The sequence below is a fragment of the Dryobates pubescens genome, chromosome 2, assembly GCF_014839835.1.
Source record: "Dryobates pubescens isolate bDryPub1 chromosome 2, bDryPub1.pri, whole genome shotgun sequence".
NCBI lineage: Eukaryota > Metazoa > Chordata > Aves > Piciformes > Picidae > Dryobates > Dryobates pubescens.
In genome coordinates this window covers 4,920,449-4,937,299 of record NC_071613.1, presented here as the reverse complement: position 1 = coordinate 4,937,299, position 16,851 = coordinate 4,920,449, and the positions used below count along the sequence as shown (strand labels likewise).

The following is a 16,851-nucleotide window of genomic DNA, read 5'->3' as shown; positions in this document are numbered from 1 at the left end:
GGAAGGGCCCAGGCTGCAGCGGGGCAGAGCCAGCCCTGTGGTGTGGCCTTCCAGAGCCCTGCCCTGGGCCAGCCCCACACAGGTCTGCCCTGGCAGGAGCCCACAATAGCTCCTGTTCCAGAACAGGACTGGTTTGTCAGAGCACAAAGAGCCCTTTGTGAGGAGGAAGGTTGCACAAACCCCTCTGCTGCTCAGCAGGCAGCTAACCATTGTCCGTGCAGCAGCCTGCACTTCAGCCCTGTTCCAGAACCTGGTGCCCCTGGCCGTGACACGTTGGGCTTGCTCTGTGGGGTTCCTCTCTGCCTGGCCTCCTGGGAGAAAAAGGACCTGACAGCACTTCTGTTTCAGCTCAGCTCCATTGTCTCCATGCCTATAAATATGGGATGGCTTCCTGCTGGGCTCTGACCAGGGTGCTTCTGATGGGGACCTGAGCTAGAATGCAGTGGACATGAGCAGCAGGGAGGACCTTACTCAGCAGGTAAGCCCTTACTCAGCAAGTAAGCCCTTCCTCAGCAGGTAAACCCTTCCTCAGCAGGGAAGCCCTTCCTCAGCAGGTAAACCCTTCCTCAGCAGGGAAGCCCTTCCTCAGCAGGGAAGCCCTTCCTCAGCAGGGAAGCCCTTCCTCAGCAGGGAAACCCTTCCTCAGCAGGGAAGCCCTTCCTCAGCAGGGAAGCCCTTCCTCAGCAGGGAAGCCCTTCCTCAGCAGGGAAACCCTTCCTCAGCAGGTAAACCCTTCCTCAGCAGGGAAGCCCTTCCTCAGCAGGTAAACCCTTCCTCAGCAGGGAAGCCCTTCCTCAGCAGGGAAGCCCTTCCTCAGCAGGGAAGCCCTTCCTCAGCAGGGAAGCCCTTCCTCAGCAGGTAAACCCTTCCTCAGCAGGGAAGCCCTTCCTCAGCAGGGAAGCCCTTCCTCAGCAGGGAAGCCCTTCCTCAGCAGGGAAGCCCTTCCTCAGCAGGGAAGCCCTTCCTCAGCAGGGAAGCCCTTCCTCAGCAGGGAAGCCCTTCCTCAGCAGGGAAGCCCTTCCTCAGCAGGGAAGCCCCTCTGAGTGGCTGAGTGCTTTGCACAGCAGCTAGAAAACGCTCTTTGCATCCAGGCCAGGATGTCAGGGCAGGGAATGTTTTGTGGATGGAGTGCAGGGGGCTTCAGGTTGGGTGCAGGGGGCTTCAGGCTGGGTGCAGGGGGCTTCAGGCTGGGTGCAGGGGTGTTCAGGCTGGGTGCAGGGGGCTTCAGGCTGGGTGCAGGGGAGTTCAGGTTGGGTACAGGGGTGTTCAGGTTGGGTGCAGGGGAGTTCAGGTTGGGTACAGGGGTGTTCAGGTTGGGTGCAGGGGGGCTTCAGGTTGGGTGCAGGGGAGTTCAAGCAGGGTACAGAGGTGTTCAGGTTGGGTGCAGGGCTGTACAGGCTGGGTGCAGGGGTGTTCAGGCTGGGTGCAGGGGAGTTCAAGCAGGGTACAGAGGTGTTCAGGTTGGGTGCAGGGCTGTACAGGCTGGGTGCAGGGCTGTACAGGCTGGGTGCAGGGGTGTACAGGCTGGGTGCAGGGCTGTACAGGCTGGGTGCAGGGGTGTTCAGGCTGGGTGCAGGGGGCTTCAGGCTGGGTGCAGGGGAGTTGAGGTTGGGTACAGGGGTGTTCAGGTTGGGTGCAGGGGAGTTCAGGTTGGGTACAGGGGTGTTCAGGTTGGGTGCAGGGGGGCTTCAGGTTGGGTGCAGGGGAGTTCAAGCAGGGTACAGAGGTGTTCAGTTTGGGTGCAGGGCTGTTCAGTTTGGGTGCAGGGCTGTTCAGGCTGGGTGCAGGAGTGTTCAGGTTGGGTGCAGGGCTGTTCAGACTGATGTAACTATGCTCTTTTTTTCCCCCCTGCCCATTTAAATCCCACTTCTGACAAATCAAGTCCCACATTGCCCAGTCTCTTCTATTTTAATCTGCTGGATCTACCTAAAAACTGTGTGAAGGAGACATTCCTCACCTATTGTATCCTAAACTATAGGGGAAAAAGAACTTTTGTTACTATATCCAAAGAGCAGAATGTGAGGGCTGCTGAATGCCCACAGAGAGCTCCATGAGCAGGGAGCAGAGGGAGAGCTCCCAGGCAGCTGGAGCTGGTGGTGGGGCCCCCTTGGCACCTTCCCCTTGGTTGGTGCCTGTAGTTTGGGTCTGGATTTTATTGCTGGTCTCAACTATAACAAAGATTTCTTCTATCTCAGAAGAGCAGAATGTGAGGGCTGCTGAATGCCCACAGAGAGCTCCATCAGCAGTGGAAGTGCTCCCAGGCAGCTGGAGCTGGTGGTGGGGCCCCCTTGGCACCTTCCCCTTGGTTGGTGCCTGTAGTTTGGGTCTGGATTTTATTGCTGGTCTCAGCTATAAGAAAGACTTTTTCTATCTCAGAAGAGCAGAAAGTGAGGGCTGCTGAATGCCCACAGAGAGCTCCATGAGCAGGGAGCAGAGGGAGAGCTCCCAGGCAGCTGGAGCTGGTGGTGGGGCCCCCTTGGCACCTTCCCCTTGGTTGATGCATGTTGTTTGGTTGTGTATTTTATTGCTGGTTACAGAACACCTCTGAAAGTGACAATGATGAAGTTGATGGCAACAATGTGTGTGGTTTCAGAAAGAAAAAGGGAGTCAAAGGCCCTGCCAAGCACCTTCCTTCTTTAGACAATGAGAAGATGGAGCTGCCCCACGCCTCCGAGCTCCCAGAGCCTTGTCCCCTCCGAGGAAGCCCTGCTTGCTCAGAACCACCAGCAGAGCAACCTCTTCCAAGCATGAGCTGCCCTCCTCCAGGGCAGGAGGACAGAGAGGGTGCTGACAGTCCCCATGCTGGCAGGGACATCCAAGAAGAGGCGTCTGGAGACAGAGAAGAAATCCAGGGAAGTGCTGGCGCTGGGCAAAGAGCGATAGGGGAGAGGCAGGAGGAGATGGAGGCGCCCAGCAGAAGTGAGCTGCCCATGGGCATGCAGCCAGCGAGGGGCACAGGGAGAGCTGGGCATGGAGAGGCAGCAGGCAGGGCAGAGGGTGGTGAGAGGGCAGGAAGTAAGCAGCAGGAGTGGGGGAGGATGGAAGAGGTCAAGTTTCACGCGAGCAGGATGGGCTCCCTGGGCTGCACCAGAGGAGCTGCAGAGGCCTTCCCGGCAGCTCCTGACTTCTCTGCACGCAGCCTGCAAGAGCTGAAGACCCTGCTGAGGGAAGGGCCTCTGCCTGCCCGGGGGCACAGTCACGGTGGCAAGGCAGGGGGCACTTTCCCTCAGAAGAGCTCCAAGCCCTGGGAGAAGCCAGCTGAGAAGCCAGGCAGAGCCTTTGGGACCTTTGGTCCCCATTTCGGAGAGGAGAACCGAAAGCAGCACAGCTTCCAGCAGGTGGGAGTGGGGCAGCAGGGCAAACCCCTCCTGGTGCTCAGCTCTGCAGGCTCTGATCAGCAGCAAGCAGCAGGAAGTGACATGGATCAGCTTATTCTGGGTGTGCCAGCAGCTCCCACACAGGCAGGAGGCCCAGCTGCTGAGATTCAGTTGGACTCCTCTGCAGACCACCCTGGTAAGGACATTGAAACATCACCTGGGGTGCTCCCACAGACACTGCTCCTGCTTGGGGGGGTTTGAATCATGGGCCAGGTTGGGTTGGAAGGGACCTTGAGAGGTCGTCTAGTTCCAACCCCCAGAACAGAATCAGAGAATCATTAAGGTTGGAGGAGTCCTCTGAGCTCACCCAGCCCAGCCACCAACCCAACCCCACCATGGCCCCAAGTGCCATGGCCACAGCTTTCTGCAACACCTCTGAGAGGAGGCTGCAGGGAGCTGGGGGTTGGGCTCTGCTCCCCAGTCTCAGGTGATAGGAGAGGAAATGGCCTGGAATTGTGCCAGGGGAGGGTAGGCTGGGGAGGAGGAAAAATGTCTTTGCTGCAAGAGTGGCCAGGGACTGGCAGAGGCTGCCCAGGGAGGTGGTGGAGTCCCCATCCCTGGAGGTGTTCCAGAAACCTGTGGCCATGAGGCCATGGTTTGGTGGCCATGGTGGGGCTGGGTTGGTGTCTGGGCTGGGTGATCTCAGAGGACTCCTCCAACCTTAATGGTTCTCTGATTCAGTCTGTATAAACTCCCAGTGCTCAGCTGGCTCCTCCATCCCATCCTCCTCATCTATTTTGTGCCCTTTTGGATGAGGCCAAACCCCTCTGTCCCTGGAGGCTGTAGTGAGCTAGGCACAGACTCACAGAGTGCATTGGGTTGGAGGGGACCCTCCACAGTCAGGGACAGCAGGCAGCAGGGACAGCTCCAGCCAGAGCAGGCTGCCCAGCGACACAGCAAGGCCGAGCTTGGATGTCTGCAGGGCTGGAGCCTCAGCCACCTCCCTGGGCAGCCTGCTCCAGTGTCTCCCCAGCCTCCATTATTCACTGTTCTGTTTGACCTCAACCTTCCTCTTTGCTTCCAGCATCCAGCAGAGAGCCTGATGTGAATGACCTGGGCAATTCAACTCTGCTTCTTCTCTTCTCTCACATTGAATTCATCAAGCAGCAGATGGCCAGGGACGGTGTCCAGTTTGTCAGGTTTGAGTCCATCGACCTCCATGGCGTGTCCAGGTCCAAGAACATTCCCTCTCGCTTCTTCCACGTGAGTCCTGCTGCTTTCTCTCTCTACCCCTCTGTGTTTCATGGCCTGTCCTTCCTTTTCACAGACTCACAGAGTGCTGGGGTTGGAGGGGCCTCTGGGCATCACCCAGTCCAACCCCCTGCTCCAGCAGGGCACCCACAGCAGCTTGCCCAGGAGCACAGGGGCCAGGGGGGTGCTGGAAGCTCTCCAGACAAGGAGACTCCACAACCTCTCTGGGCAGCAAATCTGGTGTGATTTTTTTATTCCTTAATGCTGGCAGTGACTGAACTCCAGCAGCAGTGACCTGTCCTCTGCAGCTGGCTGTGGCCTGGAATGCCCCAGGGGAGGCCTGGGGCATCAGGAAAAGAGTCTTTGCTGCAAGAGTGGTCAGGGACTGGCAGAGGCTGCCCAGAGAGGTGGTGGTGGAGTCCCCATCCCTGGAGGGGTTCCAGAAGCCTGTGGCCATGGCACCTGAGGCCATGGTTTAGTGGCTGGGCTGGATGACAGGTGACAACATAAATAGCTGAGGGGCGAGCAACTGCTGTCATTTACCTGGGCCTGAGCAAAGCCTTCAACACTGTCCTGCACCACAGCCTGGTCTCCAGGCTGGTGACACATGGGTTGGATGGGTGACCACTAGATGGATACAGAACTGGCTTGATGGCCAAAGAGTGGCTGTCCATGGGTCCATGTCCCAGTGGAGGCCAGGGACAAGCAGAGTCCCTCAGGGATCAGTCCTGGGGCCAGTCTTGTTCAACATCTTTGTGGGTGCCATGGACAGTGGCACTGAGTGCACCCTCAGCAAGTTTGCTGATGGCACCAAGCTGTGTGGTGCAGCAGACAGCTGGAGGGAAGGGATGCCATCCAGAGGGACCTGGACAGGCTGGAGACCTGGGCACAAGCCAACCTCATGAGGTTCAACAAGACCAAGGGCAGGGTCCTGCAGCTGGCTCAAGGCAATGCCAGGCACAAATCCAGGCTGGGCAGGGACTGGCTGGAAAGCAGCCCTGAGGAGAGAGACTTGGGGGTGCTGGGGGACAAGAAGCTCAACAGGAGCTCTCAGTGTGCACTTGCAGCCCAGAAAGCCAATCAGATCCTGGGCTGCAGCAAGAGAAGTGTGGCCAGCAGGGCAAGGGAGGTGATTCTCCCCCTCTGCTCAGCTCTGCTGAGACCCCACCTGCAGTACTGCCTCCAGGTCTGGAGCCCCTATTGCAAGAGGGATCTGGAGGTGCTGGAAGGTGTCCAGAGAAGGGCCACGAGGATGAGCAGAGGGCTGGAGCACCTCTCCTGTGAGGACAGACTGAAGGAGTTGGGGCTGTTCAGTCTGGAGAAGAGAAGGCTCTGAGGTGACCTAATTGTGGCCTTCCAGTATCTGAAGGGGGCTGCAAGAAGGCTGGGGAGGGACTTGTCAGGATCTCAGGCAGTGATAGGACTAGGGGGAATGGAATGAAGCTGGAGGTGGGGAGATTGAGGCTGGAGGTGAGGAGGAAGTTCTTCCCCATGAGAGTGGTGAAGCCCTGGAATGGGTTGTCCAGGGAGGTGGTTGAGGCTCCATCCCTGGAGGTGTTTAAGCCCAGGCTGGATGAGGCTCTGGCCAGGCTGATGTAGTGTGGGGCGTCCCTGCCCATGGCAGGGGGGTTGGAACTAGATGATCCTTGTGGTCCCTTCCAACCCTGACTGATCCTATGATTCTATGATCTCAGAGGGCTTTGCCAGCCCTAATGATTCTCTGGCTCTGTGCAGACAGCCATGGGAGCCTGGCAGGGTGCTCCTCTACCAGCCGTGCTGAAGGTGGTTGTGCTTCACACTGGCACAGGCCTAGCCCTGGCCTTCCCCTGCTGCAGCTCAGCTTGCTGTTGGCAGCACTCTGGTGCCCTCGCTGAGAACGGGAGGTCGGTGTGGAGCTCTTTGCTCCTCTGCCAGCCTCACGTTCCGCCCCACGCCTAGCGGCAGGCAACGCAGGGAGCCGGTCCTCTCTCCTTTGCCAAGCTGCCTCCCTGCCGTGTCTCCAGGAGAAGGCCATCCACGGCGTTTCCATGCCCAGAAGCTACCTGGAGCTGACCCTGAACCCCAAAGACAACGAGCTGGACTACCTCAACGCCACCAATTTCAACTGCGACATCATCCTGCAGCCCGACCTCTCCACCTTCCGCCTCCTGCCCTGGACCGAGCAGACCGCTCGGGTCATCTGCGACTCCTTCAGCGTGCTGGGCGCCCCGCTGGGCACCTCCCCGCGGCACATCGCCAAGCGGCAGCTGGGCCAGCTCCGCCAGCAGGGCTTCTCCCTGCGCTCTGCCTTCACCTACGAGTTCTGCATCTACGGCATCACCGAGGTGGTCAACTCGAAGACCATCTCCTTCCCCGCCGCCACCATCCTCAACAACCACGACCAGACCTTCATCCAGGAGCTGATAGAAGGGATGTACTACGCCGGGGCCAACATCGAGAGCTTCTCCTCCTCCAGCGGGCCGGGGCAGATGGAGATCACCTTCCACCCGGCCTTCGGCATGGACGCCGCCGACAGCGCCTTCACCTTCCGCACGGGCATCAAGGAGGTGGCCAAGAAGTACAACTACGTGGCCAGCTTCTTCTCGGAGTCGGGCTTCTACAACTCGGGGGCCCTGGCGCACAGCCTGTGGGACCTGGACGGGCAGAGGAACCTGTTCTGCGCCGGCTACGGGGCGGAGGAGCTCTCGGAGGTGGGCAGGAGCTGGCTCTCCGGCCTGCTGGCGCACGCCGCCGCCATCAGCTGCCTGGTGGCGCCCACCACCAGCTGCAGGAAGCCCTACTGCAAGTACAGCAAGGAGTCCAAGGAGGCTGTCAACGCCCAGTGGGCCTACAACGACAACAGCTGCGCCTTCAACGTCAAGTGCCACGGGGGCAAGGGCCCCCTCATCGAGAACAAGCTCAGCTCCGCCACCGCCAACCCCTACCTGGTGCTGGCGGCCACCGTCGCCGCCGGCCTGGACGGCATCAAGAGGGGGCTGAGGTACGACCAGGTGCTGGCAGGAGAGGACCAAGGTGCTGAGCTGAGGCACTCCTCGGTCCCTCTGAAGCTGGAGGACGCTCTCGTGGCCCTGGAGAAGGACTCCTGCATCAGGGAGGCCTTGGGGGAAACCTTCGTCAGGTACTTTGTGGCCATGAAACACTACGAGCTGGAGACCGAGGAGATGGACCTGGAGAGGAACAAGTGCCTGGGGTACTTCATCTAGCAGGGGCAGAGCTCTGCGGGGTGCTTGTGCCAGCGTGAGCAGCGAGTGGCCCCCAGTCCTGACATGAGTAAAGAGCTTGCAAACCTTCCTGCCTTGCCTCTGCTCTTTGTGCCCCTCCTTGTCCTCATGTGAGTCTGGAGATCAGCCAGGGGGTACCCAGCTGGACAAGGGGGCAGGAGGCTGCTGGGGCAGGCAGGAAGCTGCTGGGGCAGGCAGGAAGCTGCTGGGGCAGGCAGGAGGCTGCTGGGGCAGGCAGGAGGCTGCTGGGGCAGGCAGGAGCTGCTCAGGCAGGCAGGAGGCTGCTGGGGCAGGCAGGAGGCTGCTGGGGCAGGCAGTGGGCACTGGGGCAGGCAGGAGCTGCTCAGGCAGACAGGAAGCTGCTGGGGCAGGCAGGAGGCTGCCTGGCTCTCGGCAGGGCTCTGTTGGTGTTCCCAGCCCGGCCCAGAGCAGCTCCAGCCCGGCTGCAGCAGGCACCAAGCCTGCAGTCCCTGAGCCCTCTCTAGTGGCTGGAAGCAGCAAGCTGCTCTCCGTGAGCAGCTGCCCAGGGCTGCTCCTTCTGCATCTCACTGTCACACAAAGACCTTCTGTGGCCAGGCTGCAGCCGTGGCCAAGGTCAGTTGGATGAGGTGCAGCAAGGTCAAAAGCTGGGCCTTGCCCTTGGACCTGGGCACCACTGAGCACAGCCTGCTCCCATCCTCCTCACCCCCACCCTTGCAGTATTGATCAGCACTGATCAGATCCCCTCTGGAGCTGCTCTTCCTCAGGGCAGGAAGGCTCTGCAGAGGGACCTGGCCAGGCTGCATCCATGGCTGAGGTCAGTGGGATGACATTCACCAAGGCCAAGGGCTGGGTCCTGCACCTGGGGCACAACAACCCCAGGAAGGCTCCAGGCTGGGGACAGAGTGGCTGGAAAGTGCCCAGCAGGAAAGGCCCTGGGGGTGCTGGGTGCCAGCAGCTGGAGAGGAGCCAGGGGGTGCCCAGGTGGCCAAGGAGGCCACCAGCAGCCTGGAGCAGCAATGGTTGTGGGCAGCAGGAGCAGGGCAGGGATTGTGCCCCTGGGCTGGGCACTGGGGAGGCCACAGCTTGAGTGCTGGGTTCAAGTTTGGGCTCTCACTCCCAGAAGGACCTTGAGGGCTGGAGCAGGGCCAGAGAAGGGCAACAGAGCTGGGGAAGGGTCTGGAGAAGAGGGCTGGGGAGGAGCAGCTGAGGGAGCTGGGGGTGTTGAGTGTGGAGCAGAGGAGGCTGAGGGAGATCTCATTGCTCTCTGCAGCTCCCTGAGAGGAGGCTGCAGGGAGCTGGGGGTTGGGCTCTGCTCCCTAGGAACAACGGATAGGATCAGAAGAAATGGCCTGGAATTGTACCAGGGGAGGGTTAGGTTGGAGAGGAGTTAAAATGTCTTTGCTGCAAGAGTGGTCAGGGAGTGGCAGAGGCTGCCCAGGGAGGTGGTGGAGTCCCCAGCCCTGGCCATGGCACCTGGGGCCAGGGTTTGGTGGCCATAGTGGGGCTAGGTTGCTGGCTGGGCTGGGTGACCTCTGAGGGCCTTTCCACCCCAAATACTTCCCTGACTCTCTCAGTCTGATTCATTCTCACACTGCTCCAGTGAAGGTTCAGTTTCCACTGCCAGGCTCCAGGCAGAGGGCAGCAGAGCTCTGTGCAGCTTCCCTCCGGGGCCTGAAGCTCACCTGCTGTGCTGAGATGCCACTTCCAAGGGGAGATCTTCATCTTCCCTCTGTAGGTGCAGTGCTGGAACAGGAGGGAGCATGGCCCAGGGCTGGGCTCCATGATCTTAGAATCATAGAATCAATAAGGTTGGAAAAGACCTCAGAGATCATCAAGTCCAACTTATCACCCAACACCTCATGACTAAACCATGGCACCACGTGCCACATCCAGTCCCCTCTTGAACACCTCCAGGCATGGGGACTCCACCACCTCCCTGGGCAGCACATTCCAATGGCCAACAACTCTCTCTGGGAAGAACTTTCTCCTCACCTCCAGCCTAAACCTCCCCTGGCACAGCTGGAGACTGTGTCCTCTTGTTCTGGTGCTGCTTGCCTGGGAGAAGAGACCAACCCCCACCTGGCTACAACCTCCCTTCAGGGAGTTGTAGAGAGCAATGAGGTCTCCCCTGAGCCTCCTCTTCTGCAGGCTAAGCAACCCCAGCTCCCTCAGCCTCTCCTCACAGGGCTGTGCTCGAGGCCTCTCTCCAGCCTCATCTGGACACCTTCAAGAGTCTCAATGTCCTTCCAAGAAGACCAATTCTGTGATTCCTCCATCTCAGTGAAATCCTCTCTCATGGGTGCTGCTCTTTCACCTGTACCTCAGACACCTCCAAGGTCTTTCCAGCCCAACCCATTCCATGATCTCAGGGTTCTCCTCTCCCGTCGACTCCAGTGGTTACCCATCCAGAAATGGCCCCAAGCCATGGCACCACTGCCTGTATGATTGTGGAGCACTGCTCTGCTCCTCTGCTCTGCCTGGACACACTCTTGGAAAGGTCCTTCCAGATCCTCCAGCCCAACATTCTCCACCTCTGCCCAGGCTGGGGCTCACCCATGGCCCTCAGCACCACAGCTCTGCCTCTGAAACACCTCCAGGGACAGGGATTCAGCCACCTCACTGGGCAGCCTGGGCCAGGCTTGGAGAAGCCTTTCAGGCAAGAAGGTTCTTCTGATGTCCAACCTAAGCCTCCCCTGGCACGTTCTAGGCCATTTCCTCTCCTCCTATCACCTGAGCCTAGGGAGCAGAGCTCAACCCCCAGCTCCCTGCAGCCTCCTCTCAGGGAGCTGCAGAGAGCAAGGAGGTCTCCCTCAGCCTCCTCTGCTCCACACTCAACACCCCCAGCTCCCTCAGCTGCTCCTCCCCAGCCCTCTTCTCCAGACCCTTCCCCAGCTCTGTTGCCCTTCTCTGGCCCTGCTCCAGCCCTCAAGGTCCTTCAGGGAGTGAGAGCCCAAACCTGAACCCAGCACTTGAGCTGTGGCCTCCCCAGTGCCCAGCCCAGGGGCACAATCCCTGCCCTGCTCCTGCTGCCCACAACCATTGCTGCTCCAGACCAGGCTGCTGGTGGCCTCCTTGGCCACCTGGGCACTGCTGGCTCATCTCCAGCTGCTGGCACCCAGCACCCCCAGGGCCTTTCCTGCTGGGCACTTTCCAGCCACTCTGTCCCCAGCCTGGAGCCTTCCTGGGGTTGTTGTGCCCCAGGTGCAGGACCCAGCCCTTGGCCTTGGTGAATGTCATCCCATTGACCTCAGCCATGGATGCAGCCTGGCCAGGTCCCTCTGCAGAGCCTTCCTGCCCTGAGGAAGAGCAGCTCCAGAGGGGATGTGATCAGTGCTGATCAATACTACAAGGGTGGGGGTGAGGAGGATGGGAGCAGGCTGTGCTCAGTGGTGCCCAGGTCCAAGGGCAAGGCCCAGCTTTTGACCTTGCTGCACCTCATCCAACTGACCTTGGCCACGGCTGCAGCCTGGCCACAGAAGGTCTTTGTGTGACAGTGAGATGCAGAAGGAGCAGCCCTGGGCAGCTGCTCACGGAGAGCAGCTTGCTGCTTCCAGCCACTAGAGAGGGCTCAGGGACTGCAGGCTTGGTGCCTGCTGCAGCCGGGCTGGAGCTGCTCTGGGCCGGGCTGGGAACACCAACAGAGCCCTGCCGAGAGCCAGGCAGCCTCCTGCCTGCCCCAGCAGCTTCCTGTCTGCCTGAGCAGCTCCTGCCTGCCCCAGCAGCTTCCTGTCTGCCTGAGCAGCTCCTGCCTGCCCCAGCAGCCTCCTGCCTGCCCCAACAGCCTCCTGCCTGCCCCAACAGCCTCCTGCCTGCCCCAGTGCCCACTGCCTGCCCCAGTGCCCACTGCCTGCCCCAGCAGCCTCCTGCCTGCCTGAGCAGCTCCTGCCTGCCCCAGCAGCTTCCTGTCTGCCTGAGCAGCTCCTGCCTGCCCCAGCAGCCTCCTGCCTGCCCCAGCAGCCTCCTGCCTGCCCCAACAGCCTCCTGCCTGCCCCAGTGCCCACTGCCTGCCCCAGTGCCCACTGCCTGCCCCAGTGCCCACTGCCTGCCCCAGCAGCCTCCTGCCTGCCCCAGCAGCTTCCTGCCTGCCTGAGCAGCTCCTGCCTGCCCCAGCAGCTTCCTGTCTGCCTGAGCAGCTCCTGCCTGCCCCAGCAGCCTCCTGCCTGCCCCAGCAGCCTCCTGCCTGCCCCAACAGCCTCCTGCCTGCCCCATTGCCCACTGCCTGCCCCAGCAGCCTCCTGCCTGCCCCAACAGCCTCCTGCCTGCCCCAACAGCCTCCTGCCTGCCACAGTGCCCACTGCCTGTCCCAGGGTAGTACTGATTGATAGTAGGCTGAACATGAGCCAGCAGTGTGCCCAGGGGGCCCAGAAGGCCAATGGCATCCTGGCCTGCATCAGGAACAGTGTGGCCAGCAGGAGCAGGGAAGTCATTGTGCCCTGTGCTCAGCACTGCTCAGGCCACACCTTGAGTACTGTGTCCAGTTCTGGGCCCCTCAGGTTAGGCAAGATGTTGAGGTGCTGGAAGGTGTCCAGAGAAGGGCAACAAAGCTGGGGAGGGGTCTGGAGCACAGCCCTGTGAGGAGAGGCTGAGGGAGCTGGGGTTGCTTAGCCTGCAGAAGAGGAGGCTCAGGAGTGACCTCATTGCTCTCTCCAACTCCCTGAAGGGAGGTTGTAGCCAGGTGGGGGTTGGTCTCTTCTCCCAGACAAGCATCACCAGAACAAGAGGACACAGTCTCAAGCTGTGCCAGGGGAGGTTTAGGCTGGAGGTGAGGAGAAAGTTCTTCCCAGCAAGAGAGATTTGCCATTGGAATGTGCTGCCCTGGAAGGTGGTGGAGTCCCCATCCCTGGAGGTGTATAGGAAGAGCCTGGCTGAGGCTCTTGGTGCCGTGGTTTAGTTGATTAGATGGTGTTGGGTGATAGGTTGGACTTGATGATCTCTGAGGTCTTTTCCAACCTGGTTGAGTCCATGATTCTATTCTATGATTCCTCCTTCTGCCTAGGTGGAGCCTCCTGGGCTCTCCTTTGTGCCCATCTCCCTCCTCCTGTCACCTTCCCGCCCATGTAAGATGGATTGCAGCTCTCCAAGGTCCCTTTTGCCTTCTGAAGGTGACTGAGCTGCACTGAGCTCTTCTTTGTCCTGTCAGCATTCATTAGGAGCTTTGAACTCCAACAGGTGAACCTCCAGAGCTTGGCACTTTGTTCTGCCTGGCTGAAGCCGAGGTGGGGTGGGGACTGCTGGGGCTGAGGGCAGGCTGGGTTGGGATCTCTGCTTCCCAAGCCTCCAAGCATCACTGTCATGAAAGCACCATGAGCTGTCCACTTCGATTAGCTGAAACTGCTTGGGGAATGACATCTCCCCCAGGGGCAGGGCTCTGCTCCTCAACATGCAAATGTGGAGCAGCCCAGGATGGTGCAAATCAGCTGGAGCTCACAGCACCACGGACTGCACTGCCTTGGAAGGGACCTTCCAAGGTCGCCTTGCCCAACCCCCTGCAGGCAGCAGGGACAGCTCCAGCCAGAGCAGGCTGCCCAGGGACACAGCAAGGCTGAGCTTGGATGTCTGCAGGGATGGAGCCTCAGCCACCTCCCTGGGCAGCCTGTTCCAGTGTCTGCCCTCCCTCACTGTGCAGAACTCCCTCCTGATGTCCAACCTAACCCTGCCCTGTTCCAGTTCCAAACCCTTGCCCCTTGCCCTATCCCCACAGCCCCTTCTGAACAGTCCCTCCCCAGCCTGCCTGCAGCTCCCCTGCAGACACTGAGCTGCAGCTCTGAGGTCTGCCTGGAGCCTTCTCCTCTCCAGGCTGCACGGCCCCAACTCTCCCAACCTGGCTTCATAGGTTGAGGTCCACCCTGTAACCCCCCAGGATCCCTTGAACGAATTCCTGTCTGATGCCCTCCACATGGTTTCCCACAAGCTGCAGCCTGGCTTCATGAACACTCTCCAGGGGGAGAGGATCCATGAGCTGGTGCTTCCTCCAGACCACCCCTCTCCCTCTCTGCCTGGTCTCCATTTAGAGATTTCTATTCCCAGGAAATTGGTTATTGATTAAGCCCAGGGTCACCCCCACAGGCTTCTCTTCTCTCAGCTACAGGGGCTGAGCTCCACCTGGCAGCCCAGCGCCCTGGGATTCCATCCCTTGCTTCTCCTCAAGGCTTTTCCCTGACCCTGCTCCAGCTTCTCAGCTGCTGCAAAATCTGCAGCAGAGCTGCTGCACCCTGTGCCTCTGCTGCACCCTCTGCTGCACCCTGTGCCTCTGCTGCACCCTGTGCCTCTGCTGCACCCTGTGCCTCTGCTGCACCCTGTGCCTCTGCTGCACCCTGTGCTTCTGCTGCACCCTCTGCTGCACCCTCTGCCTCTGCTGCACCCTCTGCTGCACCCTCTGCCTCTGCTGCACCCTCTGCCTCTGCTGCACCCTCTGCTGCACCCTCTGCTGCACCCTGTGCCTCTGCTGCACCCTCTGCCTCTGCTGCACCCTCTGCTATATCCTGTGCCTCTGCTGCACCCTCTGCTGCACCCTCTGCTGCACCCTCTGCCTCTGCTGCACCCTCTGCTATATCCTGTGCCTCTGCTGCACCCTCTGCTGCACCCTCTGCTGCCCCAGCAGCCACTCCTCTACCAGCACAAAACCACTCACTGCACATTTCATAGAACCATGGAACTCTTTGGGTTAGCAAAGCCCTCTGAGATCACCCAGTCCAACATCAGCCCAACCCCACCATGGCCACCAACCCCTGGCCCCAAGTGCCATGGCCACAGCTTCCTGGAACACCTCCAGGGATGGGGACTCCACCACCTCCCTGGGCAGCCTCTGCCAGTCCCTGACCACTCTTGCAGCAAAGCAACTTTCCCTCCTCTCCAACCTAAGCCTCCCCTGGTGCAGTTCCAGGCCATTTCAGGTCTCCCCTCCTCTTCTCCACACTGAACACCCCCAGCTCCCTCAGCTGCTCCTCCTTATCCCTGCTCTCCAGGCCCTTCCCTCCAGCTCCCTTCTCAGCAGGCAGAAGTGCCCTCACCTGCTGAGCAGAGGAGGAGCAGTGACCCTCCCAGCAGGTGGATCAGATGGCACCATGAGGGCTCAGAGATGAAAGCCTTGGGTGCTGCTTTCAACCAGGCTGAGTCCTTCTTCGGGTTCCCTTGCTTTTGAATCCTGCTGCTGAGAGCTGGCACCAGGAGTCAGCAGAAAAAGAGTCAGGTTTGCTCTTTTCCTTTGTGTGTGTGAAGGGCCTGGAGAAGAGGGCTGGGGAGAAGCAGCTGAGGGACCTGGGGGTGTGCAGAAGAGGAGGCTGAGGGGGGACCTCATTGCTCTTTGGTTATTCAGTTTGGAATTTGACTTGAAGCTGTCTGGAATGTGTGGGAGTGTGATGGTCACACAGCCTGTGAGAGCCAGGGGAAGCTGAGAGCCCTGGGGCTGCTGAGCCTGGAGAAGAGCAGCCCCAGAGGGGACCTGAGCAATGCTCAGCAAGAGCTAAAGGACCTGTGGGGAGCAAGAAGCTGGGGCTGGGCTCTGTTCAGTGGTGCCCAGTGGCAGGGCAAGGGGCACAAACTGGAGCCCAGGAGGTTCCATCTGAACATGAGAATCTTCTTTGGTGTGAGGGTGCTGAGCCCTGGGGCAGGCTGCCCAGAGAGGTTGTGGAGTCTCCTTTCTCTGGAGATTTCCAAACCCAGCCCTTGCCTAATGTCCCTCCCCAGGTCTCCTGGAGGCTGCTCTAAGCTCTCCCTGGAGCCTTTTGGAATCCTACAATCATGGAGTGCTAGATGCCCAGAGTTGGTTTGGCTGGAAGAGACCTTGAAGATCCTGGAGTCCAACCACTGCCTCTGGCTAAGTCCCTGCAGCTCCATCCCTTCCTGTCCAACTCTTCTGTAGATGGTTCCCTCTGGAATCACAGGACCACCAAGGCTGGAAGAGACCTCAAAGCTCATCAAGTCCAACCTGGCACCACAGACCCCATGACTAAACCATGGCACCAAGTGCCACATCCAATCCCCTCTTGAACACCTCCAGGGATGGGGACTCCACCACCTCCCTGGGCAGCACATTCCAATGGCCAACAGCTCTCTCAGTGAAGAACTTTCTCCTCACCTCCAGCCCAAACTTCCCCTGGCACAGCTTGAGACTGTGTCCTCTTGTTCTGGTGCTGCTTGCCTGGGAGAAGAGACCAACCCCCACCCGGCTACAACCTCCCTTCAGGGAGTTGGAGACAGCAAGAAGGTCTCCCCTGAGCCTCCTCTTCTGCAGGCTAAGCAACCCCAGCTCCCTCAGCCTCTCCTCACAGGGCTGTGCTCCAGACCCCTCCCCAGCTTTGTTGCCCTTCTCTGGACACCTTCCAGCACCTCAACATCTTGCCTAACCTGAGGGGCCCAGAACTGGACACAGGACTCAAGGTGTGGCCTGAGCAGTGCTGAGCACAGGGCACAATGACCTCCCTGCTCCTGCTGGCCACACTGTTCCTGATGCAGGCCAGGATGCCATTGGCCTTCTTGGCCCCCTGGGCACACTGCAGGCTCCTGTTCAGCCGGCTGTCCATCAGCACCCCCAGGGCCCTTTCTCTATGGCAGCTCTCCAGCCGCTCCAACCCGACTTGCAGCTCAGCCTTGCATCGTCTTTTGCTGCAGGCTGCCGGGTGCCAGCTTTGCCCTGCAGCCCTGACAGTGCCTCCAGGTGCTTGGGAAGTGGAAGCTGTGCTCAGACCGTGCCTCGAAGCTGCCTGCAGCAGAGCCAGCCCGAAATAGCTGGGGCAGCGCCCGGGTGCTGTTCGCTCGGTGGTGCTGGGCGGATTGCCTGCAGAGCCCGGGGATCAGACAGCTCTGGCTCTCCAGGGGGTTGTTAGCTCTTGTTTGCAAGAAAATTGGGGCAGGAAAAAGCTTTGCAGTGCCTCTGTGAGGTCTATTTTCGTGCTGCCCGCAGTTAGCTCTGGCAGCTTCAACTGCTGCTTGCCTGGGGGGGGTTGCACCTCTGTGCAGCTCCACAGAGCCAGGCTGAAAGGAACATCACAGAGCAGTGAGGTTGGAACAGACCTCTGGAGATCAACTCCAAGCCCCTGCCAGGGCAAGGCACCCAGAACACAGCCAGCTGGGGCTGCAAA

The 16,851-nt window shown here is 59.9% G+C and overlaps 1 protein-coding gene across 1 annotated transcript; it reads left to right on the top strand.

Annotated features, from left to right (window-relative positions):
* The first annotated feature begins 448 nt into the window (after positions 1-448).
* Positions 449-7,771, top strand: LGSN (lengsin, lens protein with glutamine synthetase domain). Its single transcript, XM_009903791.2, has 4 exons — positions 449-478; positions 2,538-3,513; positions 4,402-4,580; positions 6,572-7,771. The coding sequence occupies exons 1-4, from the start codon at positions 449-451 to the stop codon at positions 7,769-7,771; spliced, it is 2,385 nt and encodes a 794-aa protein (XP_009902093.1).
* Positions 7,772-16,851: the final 9,080 nt, after the last annotated feature.